Source organism: Primulina eburnea, chromosome 17, assembly GCF_022965805.1.
Source record: "Primulina eburnea isolate SZY01 chromosome 17, ASM2296580v1, whole genome shotgun sequence".
NCBI lineage: Eukaryota > Viridiplantae > Streptophyta > Magnoliopsida > Lamiales > Gesneriaceae > Primulina > Primulina eburnea.
In genome coordinates this window covers 16,258,280-16,278,849 of record NC_133117.1, presented here as the reverse complement: position 1 = coordinate 16,278,849, position 20,570 = coordinate 16,258,280, and the positions used below count along the sequence as shown (strand labels likewise).

At 39.0% G+C, this 20,570-nt stretch overlaps 1 protein-coding gene across 1 annotated transcript; it reads left to right on the top strand.

The window, feature by feature from the left end:
- The first annotated feature begins 7,755 nt into the window (after positions 1 to 7,755).
- LOC140817905 (uncharacterized mitochondrial protein AtMg00860-like) lies at positions 7,756 to 9,578 on the top strand. The gene is made up of 2 exons (XM_073177697.1): positions 7,756 to 8,340; positions 9,426 to 9,578. The coding sequence occupies exons 1-2, from the start codon at positions 7,756 to 7,758 to the stop codon at positions 9,576 to 9,578; spliced, it is 738 nt and encodes a 245-aa protein (XP_073033798.1).
- The last annotated feature ends 10,992 nt before the right edge of the window (positions 9,579 to 20,570 follow it).

Here is a 20,570-nt window from a genome sequence, read left to right as displayed (position 1 = left end):
GTCCGTGTCCTCACTTCTTCCCGAATTTCAGTTTTGCGCAACTACACGGAACTCCACCCGGACCTCAGTACGGGGTCCGTGCCTCCCCTTTTCTTCACGAGTCATTCCACCACACCTACACGGACCCGGATCCGGACCTGGGCACGGGGTCCGTCTTCTTGAGTTTTTGGGAAATATTATGGTATGCTTTGAGGCTGACGTCGTGGTTTAGTGCAATGTTTAACAATGTTGAATCACTAGAATTTTAGAACGTCCTAAGGAAATGTATGAACTCGTGAGTAAGCTTGATTGTTACGTCTAAGTTACACCCGTTGAGTTTATGAAGTCACGTTAGTATGAGCAGCAACAACCTCGATCGAAGTCCAACGGATCCCTCAACGCCAAGTAAGTATGTTGACGTGCAAAAATAAAATATTTTAAGTTTTTGAGGTATGCTAAGTTTCTTGTGACCAAATTATGAATGGGTTTGGAAGTCGGTGAACATGGCCGAGGACCTCTCCACCCCGTTAAATTATGAACGGGTTAGATCGTGGTTGGAAAGCATTAAATTATGAACGGGAACCAACCAGCCCGTTAAATCATGAACGGGGAACTCATGTATGTGGCAGTGGATACGTCTCTGTCAGCCCAGTACTGTGGTTTGTCTGATCAGGCGTTTATTATGTATGGATCACTTGCTTTGAAACATGCCTCTACGCAAAATGAAGTCGTGTATGTTTAAGTATGATCAAGTATGCTAGCATGTTTATGAAAGCTTTCAAGTTAAGGCACGTATATGTAAGTATGCAAGTTCAAGTTCATTTCAAAGCCAAGCTTCAAGTATGTATGTTCTATTTTAAAGTTGTATGTGGTTTTATTATGTAGTACTTTTTATTCCAGTTTATACGTGTTGAGTCTTTAGACTCACTAGACTTGATCGATGCAAGTGAGGATGTCTATGAGGAGACTGGAGGTGGAGACCAAGGAGCAGGCTTGGACTGAGCGGGAGGCTAGACCCGAGGACCGCCCACGTTATTTTAATATTTTTATGCAAGTTTAAAATACTCTGATTTCTGCAATTTCCCCTCTACCATCAATAGGTTTAGCCAGGTGGTGAGGGATGTTTGGAACCAGTATTTTGTTAGTAAATTTTATTGATGATGAATGCTTTCCAAGATATTTTTAGGAGCGATGAGTTGACGACCGTATAGATGTTTTTATTTAAGAAAATTTGAAATTTTTCCGCAAATTTTAAGTAGGAAAAGTACGGTTTGTTACAGAAATAGTCATAAAAATTGAATTGTCTACTGTTATACCAAACCTAGAAAAGCAATAATTTGAAAAGTATAGCCATACTAAACCTCTCAAAAATTTCTCAAAAGCATAAATAAATAGTTTAAAAATCTTTAACTGAAGTCATAAGCATAAATGTAATGCGGAAAAATAGAAGCGCTGGTCCTCGGGTTGTGTGCACCGACAGTCCAGCAAAATCACACATCAAGTGCTCCCTCCAACCCACCTGCATCCATCACACCTAGTGAGTCTAAAGACTCAACACACCATAATCTTAATAACAAATAATACGTAATACAATCAACATATAACAGTGAAAAATACTTGTACTTAAAATATCTTTTTCATGAAGATGCATAAACTTCAAACATGACCATTTTCATAAATATTTTAATGATGCATAAACTTCAAACATGACCATTTTCATGACATGAATTTCATAAACCTTAACCTTTTTTCCTTTTTCCTCAACATGACATAAAACCTTTAACATGATCATAAACATTTTTTTCCTTTTCCTTTGTTGAATTCAGATCGTTAATTGTAACTTTCCTCATCATGACATAACCTCAGAAGTCGATGGAACCATCTACATGTAACCACAGTACTGGGCGGCGGGTACATCAGCGACACTCTCATCGGTCAACTGAGCCTTGACCTATCCTCTTTCGAATAGAAATACGATCGTCGGGGGTCCCTCTGGGGCCTTCTCCCATAAATGGGCTCCCTCTGGGGCCTTCTCGCCTCACGATATTCCATTCTTACCTCATACCTCATATCCTCAATGGTAACATTAGAAGTACGATCGTCGGGATCCCACTGGGACCATAACCCTCACGATATCTTCCAATGTAACCACGTAATAGTCACAATAACTTCACTTCCTTCAACGTTTCTTATTCTCATCACTTTAAAAAAATCATGCATTACATATAATTTTGTTTTTGAAACCAAGCATGCAACATGTCTTTTAAATGTCTTTCTTAATTCATAAAAATCCCATAGACATTTAAAAATCATAATTTAATCATGAACATTTCATAAACATTTAAAAATAATCATAATATCATTAAAATAGTATTTAGGTACTGCCATGACCTTTACTAATTTTTAGGTGTAAAAAGACTGTTTTACCCCTAGACTTGACATTTTACGAATTTGACTTTTTTCTTGCTTTTTTGACTCTAACATGTCTCAAATAATTATTTAAGCTTACATGAATTTTTCCATAATTTTATTTAGCATATAAATTAGTCTTTTTCATTTATCTTTAATTATATGTTTTGACGGTGTTTTAATCCCGAAAAAATCCCAAACTTTAATATAAAATTCCTAAATTCTAAATTTAGTTTTTTATATTATTTTAGCTCTTATGGACCGCAGCTCGACCCCCGTGAGCCGTTTTCCAATTTTCATTAGTTTAAAACCCTATTTTGACACCTAAACTTCGACCTCGAGCCAACTTTCGATTTTCAAGAGTTACCCTCAAACCATGCCGACCCAAAACTAGACCTGCATCTTAAACTATCCTATTGGACCCTTAAAACACTAAGAACCCAGACCCAACAACAAAAACGAGCCACCCCAAGACCCACCTATTCTGGCCGAGACTCCTAGTGGTGTAGGACTCTATGTTTTGCTCCCCATCCCTTGAACCAATGAGCCCAGTGTGAGAACCCGGAATTTTAACCCGGAGTTTTCGATCCGAAGCAAATCAAGAAAGTAATATGAATTTAAAGGTTAGCTTCAAATAAGCTCAACAAATTTTGTTACAATTAAATAAATGGAATATTAACTTGAATTTTCATTGAATTTAACTCGAGGAAGTAACTTCAAAGCTCGGGAATTTGCTTAAAGGGAAGCCAAGCTGCAAATAACAGCATCCATCAAAGATATGTCACTAGAGGAGTAAAACCCCAGCTCAAGGACGCGAATTTTCAGCTCAAAGAAGCTCAATCAAGTTTGTCCTAACAAGATCAAAAAAGGAGCTAAAAGTTGAGCTAAAGGTTTTGACAAATTAAATATGCAGGAGATGACTTTTGAGTTAATCCATGAAAGAGCTTCGGGAGGAGCTATGGGTTAGGACAAAATTATTATGCAAGAATGTGGCCTTTGGTGCTTTGGATGGAGCTTAAGCCACATTTAAGACAACTTGGAGCCCAAGTTGGCGTGAATGAGGGGGAGAAGGAAGGTCACCAATACATCTATAAATAGGTGATCCCATGCATTGCTAGACCACCCCAAAAACCAAGTAAAATTTCGGTTTTTCCCTTCCCCTCACTCTCCCATATTTTTGGCCAACAAGCAAGGAAGGAAGCTCGTGCGGTTCAAGTGCTTAATTCTGCGTTGAAGTGCTGTCACAGTGAAGACAGTATTTGTTGGAATTGCGTCAAAGTGCTGCTCGACCGAAGATCTTATTTGTCAAAGTTACGCCAAAGTGCTGCCGAAATTTTGAAAGAAAGCTTCGTATAAGAAATAGTAACTGGGCTTTTGTTACTTAGTTCATTTTTATTTTAAAATTTGAATAACGTATGGTGCCATGTATAGTGTTTTTCGAAAAAAAATCATGAAATACATGTCCACCTATGTTTTTTTGAAAATCAGTGTTATGATTTCAAACTATGATCGATTATCTGTTTTCTTCTGTTCTTCGAATTCTTTGATTCCGATGCATCTGTCTAAAATTCTGATAAGTTCTGTCCGTTAAAAATTTGAAATCTTTGTTACACTGTTACGAGTCAATTGGAAATGGGACGAGAATTGTGATTCTGTGTGGCCCCCAATGGTGGGTATAAAACCATTTCTGGCCTCACCCCTTAGAAGAGTAACATATTTGGGACAATTTGATCATGGAAATGAGATGAGTAACAGTATTCTGTTTGTTCTGATATGATCTGTTCTGAGAAATCTGTTTCGTTCTGAAATATCTGTCTCATGTTCGTTTCTGTTATGATAAGTTAAGTAGTAAGATTTGATAGATTGTTAAAGAATTGTTTTAAAGGCTTATGTTCTATATGTATCTTTGGACATCGATCGACCCACCCCCCCCACTTGCTAAGTGCCAAAACACTCACGCCCTACAATTTCAGATAAAAATGAAGAACAACTGAATGAGGACGAGCAGGAAGCGTTCTGGGGATGGTGATCGAAAGAAAAGTTCAAGAATTGAGAATTTTATTCTTTTCTTCTGTTTCGTTTCCGCAAAACTCTGATGTATTTTTATTTCTATTGTCAATGTAAAGGCAATGTTTAATTTATGAAAAAGACTGGCTTTTGGCATTTCGAGACGAGGCTAAATTGTTTTCCAGTAATTGTTAAACAATGCCGGATGTCACCGATGCTTCGGACTCGGGGCGTGACATTTAAGTGATATCAGAGCCGTCAGGTTCATAATCCCCCTGGGATTTTGACAGACAAAATTTGGCGAAGTCAAATTTTGGCAAAAGCCTAGTGTATCCCAATTCGAGTCCAACATTCATCTAATCCTGAAGTCTAACTTTCATCCGTTTTCTAAATTTCGAATAGACTTCAAAAATGTATCTCTTCAATCGTTCTGAAATCTCTTACTATCGAAAAATTTTCCACGACCGCTTTGTTTCTATTATTTGTGCTTTTCCACCCTTTATACGATTCTGATGCTTTACCTTCCATTTTTATCCTAGGAAATGGCTGCCCCTCGTACTCGCGCACAGGCTGCTCTCCGTATGCGTCAGCTTACCATAGATAATCAAACTAGGGAGATTGCAACTTTGAAGGCGCAACTGGCAAAGGAAAAGTTGGAGAAACTGGAGCTTAGTGAGAGTAGTCACACACTTGAAACCGAGGTACATCGATTGTCCCATCATCTAGACTTGGCTGAGAGCCAACTGCTGCAGATACCGACCGACTCCACTCGCATCACGCGCTTCACTGCACTTAACAGAGACTTATTGGAGAAAGTGGAGATAGAGTCAGAACGTCGTCATGAGATCACTAAGCAGGAGTTAAATAAAGCACAGGACAGGATTGGCTCGTTCCAAATCCGAAATGATAGTCTTCTCAAAATTCAACATCGTCTTCAAAAACAAATTGACGAGCAAGAACACGACGAGAAAGTGAATCAATCAACGATACAAGAGCTGCAGGAACAAGTTAACAACCTCGATCATCAAAATACACAACTGCAGAATTTCATTGAGCATCTGAAAAATGAAATGATCAATATGTAGGAACTAATGGAACAAATGGAAGCAAATCCGGTGGAGGAAGAAGTTAATGAAGCAATAGGGGATGTGGAAGTGATAGATGAGTAGAGAGAGAGCTCTAGAGTAGGCTTCGATTGTATCTAAAAGTATTTGATCAATTATTAGACAAGATTTGTTGTATGAAAACTTTTTACAATTTAATGAAATTATTTCTTTGATTAAATATGGTGGCAAACAAATTAATAAAATACATGTTTATAGGATATGGCAGGCAGACCTCCCTGTCACAACCGTAATCCTCGTGGCGACAATCAAAACAAGAATCCACCACCACCACCACCCAGGGTGAACCTCAGCCAAGAGGATATGATGGCAATAGCAACTATCGTAGCTGCTACATTGCAAGGAATTGTGAATCCCCTTGCCAATGCAATACAGCCACCACCTGAACCACAACCCCGTGGAATTAAGTAACAATACAAATCTCTCAGGAGGAACCGAGTTCCGACCTTCGATGGAAACCCAGACCCAGAAGTCAGTCATAACTGGCTTAAAAACGTCGAACCACAACTACACTTACTGGAGGTACCTGAAGAATTGAGAGTAGAGGTTGTAGCACCGTTTCTAGAGGACCGAGCTAGGAAGTGGTGGGAGACTGTGTCGCCATCTTTGGCGGAAGTGGAGGAAATCACATGGCAGATTTTTAAGAAAGAATTTCTGAAGCAATACTATCCGGCCGAGTTTCGTCTACAAAAGCTGAATGAATTTGAAAATTTCAGACAGTCACCGGATATGACGGTAATGGAATACAAGTCGAGATTTAATGATCTGGGAATTTATGTCCCCACATTTATGTCTGACAAAACCATGAAGATGCATCGTTTCAAAAAGGGACTCAACAGCCGAATTCTGTCGGCACTGGCAGTAATCAAACCTAGCAGTTTTGCAGATTTGATGGGCGCTGCAATGAGCGCAGAAACTGATATCAAGAGGCGCGTGGAAGAAAACAAGAACAAAAAGCCGATGATCAATCAATCTATTCAGAACGGTCCCAAGTTTAAGAAAACAAACTATTCAGGAGGGTCTTTCAAAGGGAGTTCTGGCAATACTGGCAATAGAGAAGGGAATTGATGTGACACCTGTAAACAGTACCATATCGGAGAATGCTATCGGAAGTCAGGGGCATGTTTTAAGTGCGAAAAAGTGGGCCATCGAATTAGAGATTGTCCAGACAACAAGGACAAATGGACGGGGCATAGCAAACAACAAGAAAACAAGACTAATGCTCGGGTCTATGCAATAAACCCAAGAGGAAGCCGATAACAGCAACGAAGTAGTGGCAGGTACCATCTTACTCAATAAAATGCCTGCATATACTTTGTTTTATTGTGGTGCCACACATTCATTTGTGTCTAGAAGATTTGCCAAGAAACTTAAACTTGATCATGATATTCTTAGTGAACCGTTAAGAATAGCAACACATGCCAGCAAAAAACAATAGAAACTCAGAAAGTGTATCGAAACTGTGAAATTTGTATCAATGAACAAACTTTTGAAGTGAAATTAATTCAACTCAATATGTTTGAGTTTGACATTATCCTCGGAATGGACTGGTTAGCTAAAAACCATGCCATTGTGGACTGTCAAAAGAAAGAAATTAGACTTCAGACTCCTACTAAAGAGGAAGTCTTATTTCACGGGAAATCCAAAGAAAGAAAATTCCTACTGTCAACTTCGCAAGCCTGGAATGATATAAAGGGAGGAGAAGAAATTTACCTGGCAGTAATCAATGAAATCAAAGAAGAAGAAGTCCCAAAGTTGGAAGATATCCCAATTGTTCAAGAATTTCTAGATGTTTTTCTCGAGGAACTACCGGGTGAGATACCCGATAGAGAAGTAGAATTTGAAATCAATTTGGTCCCTGGTGCTGCACCAATATCAAAGGCACCATACCGAATGGCTCTTACTGAATTGAAGGAAATAAAGGAGCAACTCCAAGAATTGCTGGATAAGAAGCAGATCCGCCCTAGTGCATCTCTGTGGGGAGCCCAAGTGCTTTTCGTAAAGAAAAAAGACGGAAGCATGAGGCTATGTATCGACTACCGGGAGCTAAACAAGATCACCATAAAGAATAAGTACCCAACTCCTGAGAATAGATGATCTTTTCGATCAGCTAAAAGGAGCCAAAGTTTTCTCAAAGCTTGATCTAAGATCAAGATATCACCAGTTGAAGGTCAAAGCATAGGACATCCCTAAATCTGCTTTTAGGACAAGATATGGACATTACGAATTCACAGTAATGCCTTTTGGCCTAATGAATGCTCCTGCAGCGTTCATAGACCTGATGAATCGGGTATTCAAACCATATCTTGACAAGTTTGTAGTTGTCTTCATAGATGATATCCTTGTATACTCACCAAGTGTAGAGGAACATAGAGAACATATGCGTATCACTTTGCAAACACTGCGTGAGAAGGAACTCTATGCCAAATTCAGGAAGTGTGAATTTTGGTTAAAAAGTGTGGCGTTCCTAGGCCATATAATTTCTGAATTAGGAGTGTCAGTAGACCCTAAAAAGGTGGAGGCAATTAAGGATTGGCCACAACCAAAGACGGTGACTGAAGTAAGGAGTTTTCTAGGTTTAGCTGGTTACTACAGAAAATTTGTAAAAGGATTTTCTTCGATAGCCATTCCACTTACCAAACTTACTCAGAAAAATTCGAAATTCATTTGGAATGAAGCTTGTGAAAAGAGTTTTGAAACTCTGAAGTCAAAACTCGCATCCACACCAGTACTAGTTCTTCCCGAGGATGGTAAGAATTTCATCGTATACAGTGACGCTTCAAAGGGAGGATTAGGGTGTGTGCTTATGCAAGAGGGGCAGGTAATTGCTTATGCCTCACGTCAATTGAAACCATACGAGAAGAATTACCCCACTCATTATTTGGAGCTAGCCGCAGTAGTTTTCGCGCATAAAATCCGGAGGCACTACCTTTATGGAGTAAAATGCGAAGTTTTTACTGATCATCAGAGCCTCAAGTACATTTTCACTCAGAAAGAATTAAACATGAGGCAAAGAAGGTGGATGGAACTTCTCAAAGATTATGATTTGGTAATCAGCTATCATCCGGGCAAAGCAAATAAGGTGGCAGATGCATTGAGCCGGAGGAACCCCGGAAAGGTGAGCTTATCGTCACTATCAGTGCAGCCAGGTCTCCAAGAAACCATCAAACTAAAGCAAAGTCAAGACACCAGTACCTTCAAGATAAAGGAACAAATTCAGGAATGAAAGGTGCCAGAATTTCAAAATTGATGAAAAAGGTGTCCTCTGGATGAAGGGAAGATTGTATGTGCCAAACATCGATGGAATACGAGAGAAGGTAATGGCCGAGGCACATAAATCAAGATTTTCAGTACACCCGGGAAGCACCAAAATATACAGGGATCTGAAGAATAACTACTGGTAGAATAGAATGAAGAAGGACGTAGCTGTTTTCGTTGCAAAGTGTCTAACCTGTCAACAAGTCAAGGCAGAGCATCAACGGCCTGGGGGACTTCTGCAACCATTGGAAATACCCGAGTGGAAGTGAGATAACATCTCTATGAACTTTGTAGTCGGGCTACCAAGATCGAGGCAGGGTCACGACAGAATCTGGGTGATCATTGATAGATTAACCAATTCTGCACATTTCTTACCAGTGCGGATGAATTTCAACTTAGATAAGCTGGATACCTTATATATGGATAATATAGTAAGACTGCATGGAGTACCATCGAGCACATTATCTGATAGAGATCAAAGATTCGTATCTCGATTCTGGAAGAGTTTTCAAAAAGCCATGGGAACTAAAGTGACTCTTAGCACGGCCTATCACCCACAAACTGACGGTCACTGAGAGGACAATTCAAACCCTCGAAGACATGTTGAGGGCATGTGCATTAGACTTTCATGGGAATTGGAGTGAGTAGCTACCATTAATTGAGTTTGCCTACAATAACAGCTACCATAGTAGCATTCAGATGGCTCCGTACGAGGCATTATATGGCCGAAAGTGTAGATCGCCTTTGTACTGGGATGAAGTCGGAGAAAAAGCTGTTACTGGACCGGAGCTTGTCAACTAACTGTCGATAAAGTAGCCATAATCAAAGAAAGGCTTAAGGCCGCTCAAGATAGACAAAAGAGTTGGGCACATTTGAAGAGGAGACCGTTAGAATTGGAAATCGGAGAGAAGGCTTCTATCAAGGTTTCACCAATGAAAGGAGTGGTGCGGTTCAGTAAATCTGGGAAGTTGAACCCAAGGTATGTGGGACCATTCGAAATACTGGAAAAGGTGGGAACCTTAGCTTATCGGTTGGCTTTACCACCTGAGATGACCAGAATACATAATGTTTTCCACATATCGCAGCTGCGGAAGTATGTCCCGAACCCGGGTCATGTACTCAAGGTGGCACCGCTGATGATTGAAGGAAACCTGAATGAGGAACTCAAATATGAAGAGGTCCCTATCCGAATAGTGGACACAAAAGATCAAGTATTGAGACATCGCACAATTTCTTATGTCAAAGTACAGTGGTCAAATCATACCGAAAGAGAGGCCACTTGGGAACTTGAAGAAAAGATGCGCTCACAGTACCCTCATTTATTCAAAAGCTCAAGGCGACCCAAGTTTCGAGGACGAAACTTTCAATAAGGAGGGAGGGATGTGAGAACTCGGAATTTTAACCCTGATTTTTCGATCCGAAGCAAATCAAGAAAGTAATATGAATTTAAAGGTTAGCTTGAAATAAGCTCAACAAATTTTGTTACAATTAAATAAATGGAATATTAACTTGAATTTTCATCGAATTTAACTCGAGGAAGTAACTTCAAAGCTCGGGAATTTGCTTAAAAGGATGCCAAGCTGCAAATAACCGCATCCATCAAAGATATGTCACTAGAGGAGTAAAACCCCAGCTCAAGGACATGAATTTTCAGCTCAAAGAAGCTCAACCAAGTTTTTCCTAACAAGATCAAAAAGGGAGCTAAAAGTTGAGCTAAAGGTTTGGACAAATGAAATATGCAGGAGATGATTTTTGAGTTAATCCATGAAAGAGCTGCGGGAGGAGCTATGTGTTAGGACAACATTATTATGCAAGAATGTGGCCTTTGGTGCTTTGGATGGAGCTTAAGCCACATTTAAGACAACTTGGAGCCCAAGTTGGCGTGAATGAGGGGGAGCAGGAAGGTCACCAAGACATCTATAAATAGGTGATCCCATGCATTGCTAGACCACCCCAAAAACCAAGTAAAATTTCGGTTTTTCCCTTCCCCTCACTCTCCCATATTTTCGGCCAACAAGCAAGGAAGGAAGCTCGTGCGGTTCAGTGCTGAATTCTGCGTCGAAGTGCTGTCAGAGTGAAGACAATATTTGTTGGAATTGCGTCAAAGTGCTGCTCGACCGAAGATCTTATCTGTCAAAGTTACGCCGTAGTGCTGCCGAAATTTTGAAAGAAAGCTTCGTATAAGAAATAGTAAGTGGGCTTTTGTTACTTAGTTCATTTCTATTTTGAAATTTGAATAACGTATGGTACCATGTATAGTGTTTTTCGAAAAAAATCATGAAATATATGTCCACCTATTTTTTTTTTTGAAAATCAGTGTTATGATTTGAAACTCCGATCGATTATGTGTTTTCTTCTGCTCTTCGAATTCTTTGATTCCGCTGCATCTGTCTGAAATTATGATAAGTTATGTCCGTTAAAAATCTGAAATCTTTGTTACACTGTTACGAGTCAATTGGAAATGGGACGAGAATTTTGATTCTGTCTGGCCCCCAATGGTGGGTAGAAAACCATTTCTGGCCTCACCCCTTAGAGGAGTAACATACTGGGGACAATTTGACCATGGAAATGAGATGAGTAACAGTGTTCTGTTTGTTCTGATATTGTGAAACCCTTGTCCCACATCTTAAAAATTAAATATTTAAAATGAGTTTATAAAGGGCTACAATGGACTTCTATAGCAACTTGTGTTAACCATTTTCGTTAAGCGAGGACAGATACGAAGTAGTTGCCATAGAGGCCCCTTGTACAGTCACGCAGTCGCGGGCCCGGGCTCGGGGCGTGACAGAATGGTATCAGAGCCGGTCACTGGCATGGAACACCGAGAAATAAGTGCTATGCGGGGCAAAGTGCTACGTGCAGGAGAGCCATCTCTTGAACCTGCGGGACAAAGTGCTACATGACGGGAGCCACCTCTTGAACCTGTAGGAGCCATCTCTAGATTCTCGGTGCTGGTGGATCGAGTGGTTCTTGGTGCTGGTGGATCGAGTGGTCTGGCCGCGACGAGGACGTCGTGTTCTGAAGGAGGGGTGATTGTGATACCCTTGTCCCACATCTTAAAAATTAAAGATTTAAAATGAGTTTATAAAGGGCTACAAAGGACTTCTATAGCAACTTTGGTTAATCATTTTTGTAAAGCGAGGACGAATACAAAGTAGTTGCTATAGGGGCCCCTGTGCAGTCACACAGGTCCGAGCCCGGGCTCGGGGCGTGACAGATATGATCTGTTCTGAGAAATCTGTTTCGTTCTGAAATATCTGTCTCATGTTCGTTTCTGTTATGATAAGTTAAGTAGTAAGATTTGAAAGATTGTTAAAGAATTGTTTTAAAGGCTTATGTTCTATATGTATCTTTGGAAATCGATCGACACCCCCCCCCCCCCGCCCACCCCACTTGCTGAGTGTTTCCCAAAACACTCACCCCTTACAATTTCAGATAAATTGAAGAACAACTAAATGAGGAAGAGCAGGAAGCGTTCTGGGGATGGTGATCGAAAGAAAAGTTCAAGACTTGAGAATTTATTCTTTTCTTCTGTTTCGTTTCCGCAAAACTCTTATGTATTTTTATTTCTATTGTCAATGTAAACATAATGTTTAATTTATGAAAAAGACTGGTTTTTGGCATTTCGATACGAGGTTAAATTGTTTTCAAGTAATCGTTAAACAATGTCGGATGTCACCGATGCTTCGAACTCGGGGCGTGACACCCAGCCCTTGTACCACCCCTCGTGCACCCTCCTAGGACTCTAGTGCATCGCCTCGACCCGTCCCTTGAACCCTAGACCAAGCCCCCAACGCCTGGAAGCAGCGCAAACCCTGAACCAATCTGTGCAGGGTTCTCGGGTGGAGTCCTAGCATGTCTAGGACTCTTCCCCAGCCCATAAATCGAGTCCTAGCTTTGCTAGGACTCTAACCCTGACCCATGACAGCCCTTGGCCGAGCCCTGGCCTCAGCCAAGGCTCCGCCTCACCCTAAAGCATGCAGCCCGATCACCTTTCCCCCCATGACAGCAGATTTCGGTTCTTCCTGCCTTGCTCCTGTTGCTTTTGGTGAATCGTGTGTGTCTCTAAATCACATATAACCTTTGTTTAAACTTAACTTGACATCGATTGAACAATTTAATGCATTCACAAATCATGAAACCGAACCTTATAAGTGCAATAATTTGAAATTCTGGAAAATAAGTCATGTACTTCATGCATCCAATAATTAAAACATTCATATGATATGATGGATGAGAAAAAGGAGATGTATGGCATGCCTTTGCGTATTTAACGCACGATTTTACGTTGACAAATCGAAGAACGGCGGAGAGAAGACGATGGCTTGAAACCCTTTGCAACTTTTGAACTTTTATTCAAATTATTTTGTGTGTCTGTATCGTGTATAAGGGGGGGTGGGGAGAGTCTTTCTGAATTTTGGGAGTGGGGAGGCGTGAGTTTTGATTTGTGAAATCAAGGATTTTGGTGCTCAATGATTTTAAATAGATAATTAATTTGCTAATTAGGCTTAGGCCAATTAAGCCACTAAGTTAAGCCCATTAGCCTAAATTAGAATTTAATAAAATATCAATAAGGTTTTTGTTTAAATAAATTTAGGAATATAATAGGCGGGTTGCCAAGAAACTCGTATTTTAGTTGAAAAACTAACATCGATAAAATTTACGTCTCGGCGTATAAAATCACCTCAAAACCCCCTTATTTTCAAAAATATGAAAAACCATCAACCATATTTTAAATAATTATTTAATATAAAAATTTTACGTTTTTCAACCCTCGGTCTCCTTCCTCGATCGCAACTCGAATAACCTTTAAAAATACATTTTAATGCAATCATGTAGAAAAAATATATTTTAAACATGCAATTATGCACAACATAATTAATTAATGCAATTAAAATATTCAGTTAAAATACAAAGGAATTTAATAATTGCATGCATGTGATTCGTGTGGACCCTCAAATATTCGGGACGTTACAAGGATTTTACCAGAATAGTCGATAATAGGCAGGGAAAAAGAGACCGGGGACGAACAAGATGAGAATATGTATTTTTATTTAAATAATGGCAAAACTTCCTAATATGATTAAAAATTATTTAATTTTCCTAAAAATATTAGAGTTCGAATTATTTTATGAGTCGAGCTCGATTTTTCTCGGGAAGCCGGTTTTGGGCAAACAAGAAGTTTTAAAAGATCAAAAATATTATTTTATGGAAAGTTATGTTATAAATTTTATTAATTAATTAATTAAGTGTTATTAGGCCCAATTTAATTATTTAAAGTAGGCCCAATTACACTTAAGCTTGCAATCCCAAAACCAAAGACCAGTAATATGTTAATTAAATTATGAGTAAGTGTTTTAGGTCTTCAAAACCTCACAAATTACCTTCAATCAGCCGTGAATCACCTTTCACACACCTTCAATAATTTCAAAGAATATTGTTTACGAAGAAGGCTTGAGTTCTTCGTCGTCCGGTTGTCCAACGTCGCACCCTCGCCGAAGATCGTAAATTCGAGCGTTATAAACGAAAAGGCACATTCCTAAACCTTTTTAAAACATCATACAAATCATATTATGTTTGTTTTATTGTATTATGCATGAAAAATACATGAGTTCGATTATTATACGATATGTTACGTATTTTCAAAGTTCTAACGATTCTACGCTTGTTTTGAAATCCTTTATGAAAACAATGGGCACACTGCCAAAACATGATCAAATATGAATGAATTAGGAACAAAACATGATAAAATATAAGAAAAACTAAGCTGGAACAATCAGTATAAAGGACCGTGAGTTTTTTTGAAGGTTGTGTGCTTGTTGTGGCTCAAAAGGTTCGGTTCTCATGCATGTGATCTTGGGCTCGATCAGGGCAGGGGTTGGGTCCTAAGGGTCTTTTCTAGGTCCTAGGAAGAGTCCTAGCATGTCTTGGGCTCGTGGTTCAGGCTAGGGAAGAGTCCACAAAAGCTAGGACTCTCCTCAAGCATTCACGCGACCAACTGCTGTACAGGGGGTTGTGGCTCAATTTGGGGCTAGGCTAGGCTAGGTTGTCCATTAGGGTCCTAGGATGATGGACAAGGGTCGGGCCAGGGGCTGGAGTGGCTGCGCTGGGCGCTGGCTCGAGAGAACGTGAGGGAAGCACAAAGCGCGCGGTTTCTGGTGTGGCTTGTAAAGGGGGATCGCGGCTGGATTGGGGGCGAGCCAGGTGGATCCTATAGGGTCTAAGGAAATTGGGCAAGGGCTGGGCTGGCCTCGGGGCTGGTGCGGCTGGGTTGCTGCTGGCTCGAGGGAAAATATGGAAACGTGAGGGAAGTGCAGGCAAGGAAGTTGTGCGCAAGGCTGCTCTCTTCGTGCCTGGCTCAGGTGCTTGGGATGGGGGTGGCTCGGGTCTAGAACTGGTCTAGGGTCAGTAAGGGTCATGGGTGTACAAGTGGTTAGGGGATGGAAGTGTCCTAGTGGGGTTAGGTGTCCTAAATATCCTAGGAGACTCACACACACTCATGAAGAATTTGTGGCTCGGTTCCAGGAGGGTTTGAGCTACATAGGGGCTGGTTCTTTGGTTTGGGCTTGTGCAGTAGGGTTCCTAGATGGGTTGGCTCGGGCGTGGCTCGATAAAATGGGAGATGGCTCGGTGTGTCCACATATGTGTCAATTTCGAATTTAATTAAACAAAAATTAGAACCATGGGTCCATGGCTGTGGTTCATGGCTCCCAAGGGTAGAATAAATATTAAAAATACTATGTTTGAAATTTGGGATCAAAATAGTGAGTTTTGGATTTTTCCAGGATTTTATCGCCGCACGAAACGTTAATTAAATAACTAATTAAAAACCCTAGTTTTAAGCTTCGTAAAATTATAAAAAATTACATTAAACTTAAATAATTATTTAAGGTAAGCCCATGTCATTAAATGTGAGAAAAAGATAAATTAGAGAATTTTTACGTCTAGGGGCAAAACTGTAATTTTACACTTAGGAAAATATGAAAACACTTGGCAGCGTCCGGAAGGATCATAACACATGTTAAATTATATTTTATGATTTAAAATGATGATTTTGATATTAATATTTTATTTTATGATTTATGAATAAGCTGTGCAATTTTTATTGTCTAAAATATTATTTTTGAAAAGTTATGATATTTATGTTTTAAAAGAAAAAGAAAATTATTTTGAAGGATGTTAATTGACTATGACATATGATATATAATTTGTGGGGGATCCGTTTTAAGAAGTAACGATGAACTTATATTATTTTATGGGGATGTCGTGAGGGGAAAAGGCCCAGAGGGAGTCCGTTTACGAGAGAAGACCCCAGAGGGAGTCCGTTTATGGGAAAAGATCCCAGAGGGAGCCTCGACGATTGTATTTCCATGGTGTGCCTAGTGCCCGTCCCCATGGGCCATGGGGAGATCAAGACTGATCAATCGACCGAGAATAAAAGCTAGTCACTTTCAAGGATCAAACTTCACCCCAAATGATATATGATTGAAATCTTTACGAGTAAAATGATTTTATGATATATGATTTATCCTTAAAGATTTCTAAATAATTTATTTATGCTTAAATGATTTTAAATGGTTTAATTATGTCCAAAAGCTATTTTAAATAAAAATATGATTTTTATGAATGTGATTGTATATGCATTATTTGCTATCCAAGTTTAGAAGGTGCTGAGTATTTAGACTCACTAGGTTTGTATGATGCAGGATTTGATGATTTATGAGTGGCGTGACGATTGAGGGGATCGAGTGCAGCAGTACACACCCGAGGGCCTTTATGTTTCCGCAATAGCTTGTTAGATTAAAGATTTAAAGATTTTTTTAATGATTTTATTAGAGATATTTTTATGCCTTATTTTATTATTAGTTGATCTTTTTAAAGGTCGATTTAGGAGTTTTTGGTTAGTCGATGATTTAGGATTTATTTTATGCACTTGAGATTTCATATGTTAGATTATTATGATTATTGATTATGTTAAGTTTTTATTTAGTTTAGTATTTTAGAATTTATGATTTATGATTAGAAAAAAAAAAATCGAGGTCGTTTCATTTACCTTTCAAAGATTCGAAGCCATGACTTGTATGACCAGAAGGTCTTGGGTTCGAATCCTGAGAAGGTAAAAGCTCCAGTGCATGGGCTGGAGAAGTTCTATGAGTAATGACGTATGGGAAAACCCGTAAGGGAAAAGGTCCCAGTGGAAACCCATGATTGAGAGAAGGCCCTCGAGGGAGCCCAATATCGGGATAGTCCATTGTCGTTACAAGACGATTATTATTTATGTAATTATTTCAAATATTTATTGACTTGTTTTTATGTATTATATTTTTTTTGTTTACTTATGAATTATTTATTTGCTGACTGAATTTTTACATTATCCATACCAATACAGAACTCATTTTTAAAGTTTCGCTTTAGGTCCTATCGGACACAAATACGGCTCTACCCCTATATTGTAGCCTATACATAGGCTGGACATTTATATATTTACTCCTCGTATATTATAGTATAGAGAATTGACATATGGTGTGCTTTAAAGATGAATTACTTGCAAAATGTTCATCAACATAAACTCCTCTTTGGGACACGTCTAAATAATAATCTTGTAAGGTTCATGAGTATATAAAACTAGAATCTAAAAAAATAATGTGAGAGAGATTTAAAATTTTTATTCATTAATGTGTGATCATTAATGGATGGAAGAATTTTTTTTTATTATTGTCTTGCCTAGTGCAAACAACTAGTCGATAATTGACAAAATGTTGACAGAAATAGTTTTGGCGTTTAATTTCTTTTAGCAGGTGATACGGTCTCAGAAATCTATTTTGTGATAAGAGTTCACTTGATCCATACCCGTTGTTAAAAGTTATACTTTTTTCATTGATCGAGTAAGACGGACTCATAAAAATTTGTATAGTTTTCTTTTTTTACGAGAAGATTGTATTGCGTGAGTGTTGTAAAATTTATGATTGAAATGATGATAGACATGTAGATGATAATCAGAATGAGTGAACTAATTAAAAATTTTATCACATATATTGTATTTGATTATTTATGATCTAAATATTGACTATTTTTAGAAATTTACGAAATCTTCACCCTATAGTCGATCATTATTTTTGAAATTTTAATAGAACCACACTAAGAAAGATTATTTTATATAAACAACTTCGACATTAACTTATCAAAATATTAGTCAAAAAAATTATATTGTCAAAACCATTATTCAAAAAATATTTCAATATAATATGTATATATATATATATATATATATATATATATATATATATATATATATATATGCAATAAAAGAAATGAAAAGAATTCAATATTAGTGTTTGGGCTAAAAATAATTAATTATGAAGCCCACATTAATCACAAGCCCAATTAAATTGTATAGGCCCGTTAAGTGTGTCGGATTGATTTTATCGATTCAAAAACTGGTCACAGAGCGCCAAAAAAGAGAAAAACGTAGGAGGTTGAGATCGTGGTGTGAAAAGCGGGGAACGTGGATCATGGGGGAGTGGAGTGAAACGGCACAGCGATGGGAGAAAAGAGATGGGCACACAACAGACAACTCTACAGACACAACAACTACATAGACAAAATTCTGCAAAAATACACTCTGCAAAAATTCAATCTTCAAGCAATAGTTTTTAAGATTTCTAGCATATTTCTAGCATTTTCTCGTTTTAGATTTCAACGACTTTATATTTATATGTTTTTGTCTAGTAAATTCCTACGGTTTATTGAAAATATAAACAATGTCAGGCGTTTATTCCTCAAATTCCAATAGTTTTCTTCATTTTGGCGTTATAGTTGTTTTAGGAGATTAGAACTAACGGTCAAATTTAGAATTCACTTCGTTTGTTTTTAGAAGTTATATTTTTATCATTTTCATACAAATCGGTGCATTTTCGCACCTGGCACGCCCGCAACACCAAATATTGTGCAAACATATTTTTGGCATGCCCGGTGGGACCATCACTATGTCTCCAAGAAGAAAAAAAACGTCAATCAAGGGGATGGGGAGTCTCAACCAAGCCAGGAAGAGGTTCACGTTGCACTAACAGAGCAGCCGACCGCTGAAGAGCTGACCAGGGAGTTGGATTTGCATCCAAGTAATGTTCCAGAGATGTATGCTCATATTTCAAACCGTTTGGTTGAAGAATTGACTGCGATGAAAATTGAAAAAATATCACAAGCACTATCCAAGGTTGTGTCTGATTGCTTGAAGACAGTATTGGGTAAATCAAACCAGTCAACCAACAAAGAGCAGAACATAAATGAAAAATAAGGGAACCAAGGAAGCAACCAAGTCCAGGGAAATAACAACGTCCATGAATTTTACCAGGGAGTTGGAAACTCAAGGGCTGGCGATTCTCGCCGCCCAGAGTTTACTCTCCCAAATCATCGAGAAAGAAGGTATACACCACCTCACAAGAGAGAAGAAACCTTAGGAGGAAGATCCCAGTCATATCCACGTGCTCATGGAGTGGGGAGTTCGAAACAACCAGTTACTCAAGTGTACAGCGTGACAAATCCTCTATACAACCCATGAGCTTATGATGACATATGGCACATGGAATATCAAGGATTGGATGGGGGCTTCCCAGGAGTTAATATTGGTTTAAATGCAGGGTTTCAAGCTCGGGGGGCAAATTACTACCATCACCAACTCTCGGCTCGGAACATGCACGGGATTGATCCAGAAATGGTGAGAGAGGCTGTTCAAGAGCTATATGGGCCGGCATTGAAACAGATTGGCAGCCTAGAGTTCCATAAACCCTATCCAAACTACATAGACGTGAATATCCGTACCCAAGGGGTTATAGAGTTCATGATTTCAGTTTATTCTCCTGGGAGGATGGCCAGTCCAGCATGGAACACATAGCCAGATTCACCATCCAGTGCGGGAGAATTAGCCAACTTGGAGAATTTCAACAATCTAAAGTTGCGGCTATTCACGAATTCCCTCACTGGGACTGCATTCTATTTTTATGCCTCACTCCCCATAAATTCAGTGATGAGTTGGAAAGACAATTTCACATTCAATTCTATAAAACAGAGCCAGAAGTGTGCATTACCGACTTATCCAGAGTCACTCAAAAGAAAGGAGAGTTCGTGGAATATTTCATAGACATGTTCAAGAAGATAAAGAATAGGTGCAAGGTATTCCTACCTGAGACCGAGTTCGTGAAGATGGCACAAAAGGGGCTGGATTTTGAATTAAGGAAGAAATTGCAGGGAATGGAGTTTAGGGATTTCTTCGAGCTAGCTGCCAAAGTGGCTGAATACGAAGAACTATTGCGGGAAGAGTCGTACAAGAAAAAAACTGCTATGGGGTCTTATTATCAGGAGGTGGAAGATGTAGCACTGGTAGAGATTCGGTCAGCTGGTTCTTGCAGAGTTCCCTTACTAAAAAAGAAGCCAGCAGAACCTGAAAAGAAGAACAGCTCCCAACTCCCCAAAGACATGCAGTATACATTTGATGTGTCAAAGACCGAAGAAGTTTTCGATTTCTTGGTAAAATAAAAATTCATCACATTCCCACCTGATCACAAGATGCCAACTACGGAAAAGCTGAAGGGACGAGAGTAATGTAAATACCACAACTCCTATAATCATGCCATCAAATCTTGTTGGGTGTTCAAGAACATTTTGCAGGATAGAATTAACAAGGGAGTTGTGAAATTCCCTAACAAACAAGAGTCTATGGTAGTGGATGATGATCCTTTTCCTCCAGTGGCTTTGGTTAATGTTAATGTGACAGATTTGAGGGATCTTCTCAAATGA

Excerpts from the sequence above, each read along its gene's own strand:
- LOC140817905 (XM_073177697.1), top strand. The coding sequence starts at position 7,756 with ATGCCTTTTGGCCTAATGAATGCTCCTGCAGCGTTCATAGACCTGATG. Across the intron at positions 8,341-9,425 it reads TGCTTATGCAAGAGGGGCAG|CTACCATTAATTGAGTTTGC; the intron begins GTAATTGCTTAT and ends TGGAGTGAGTAG.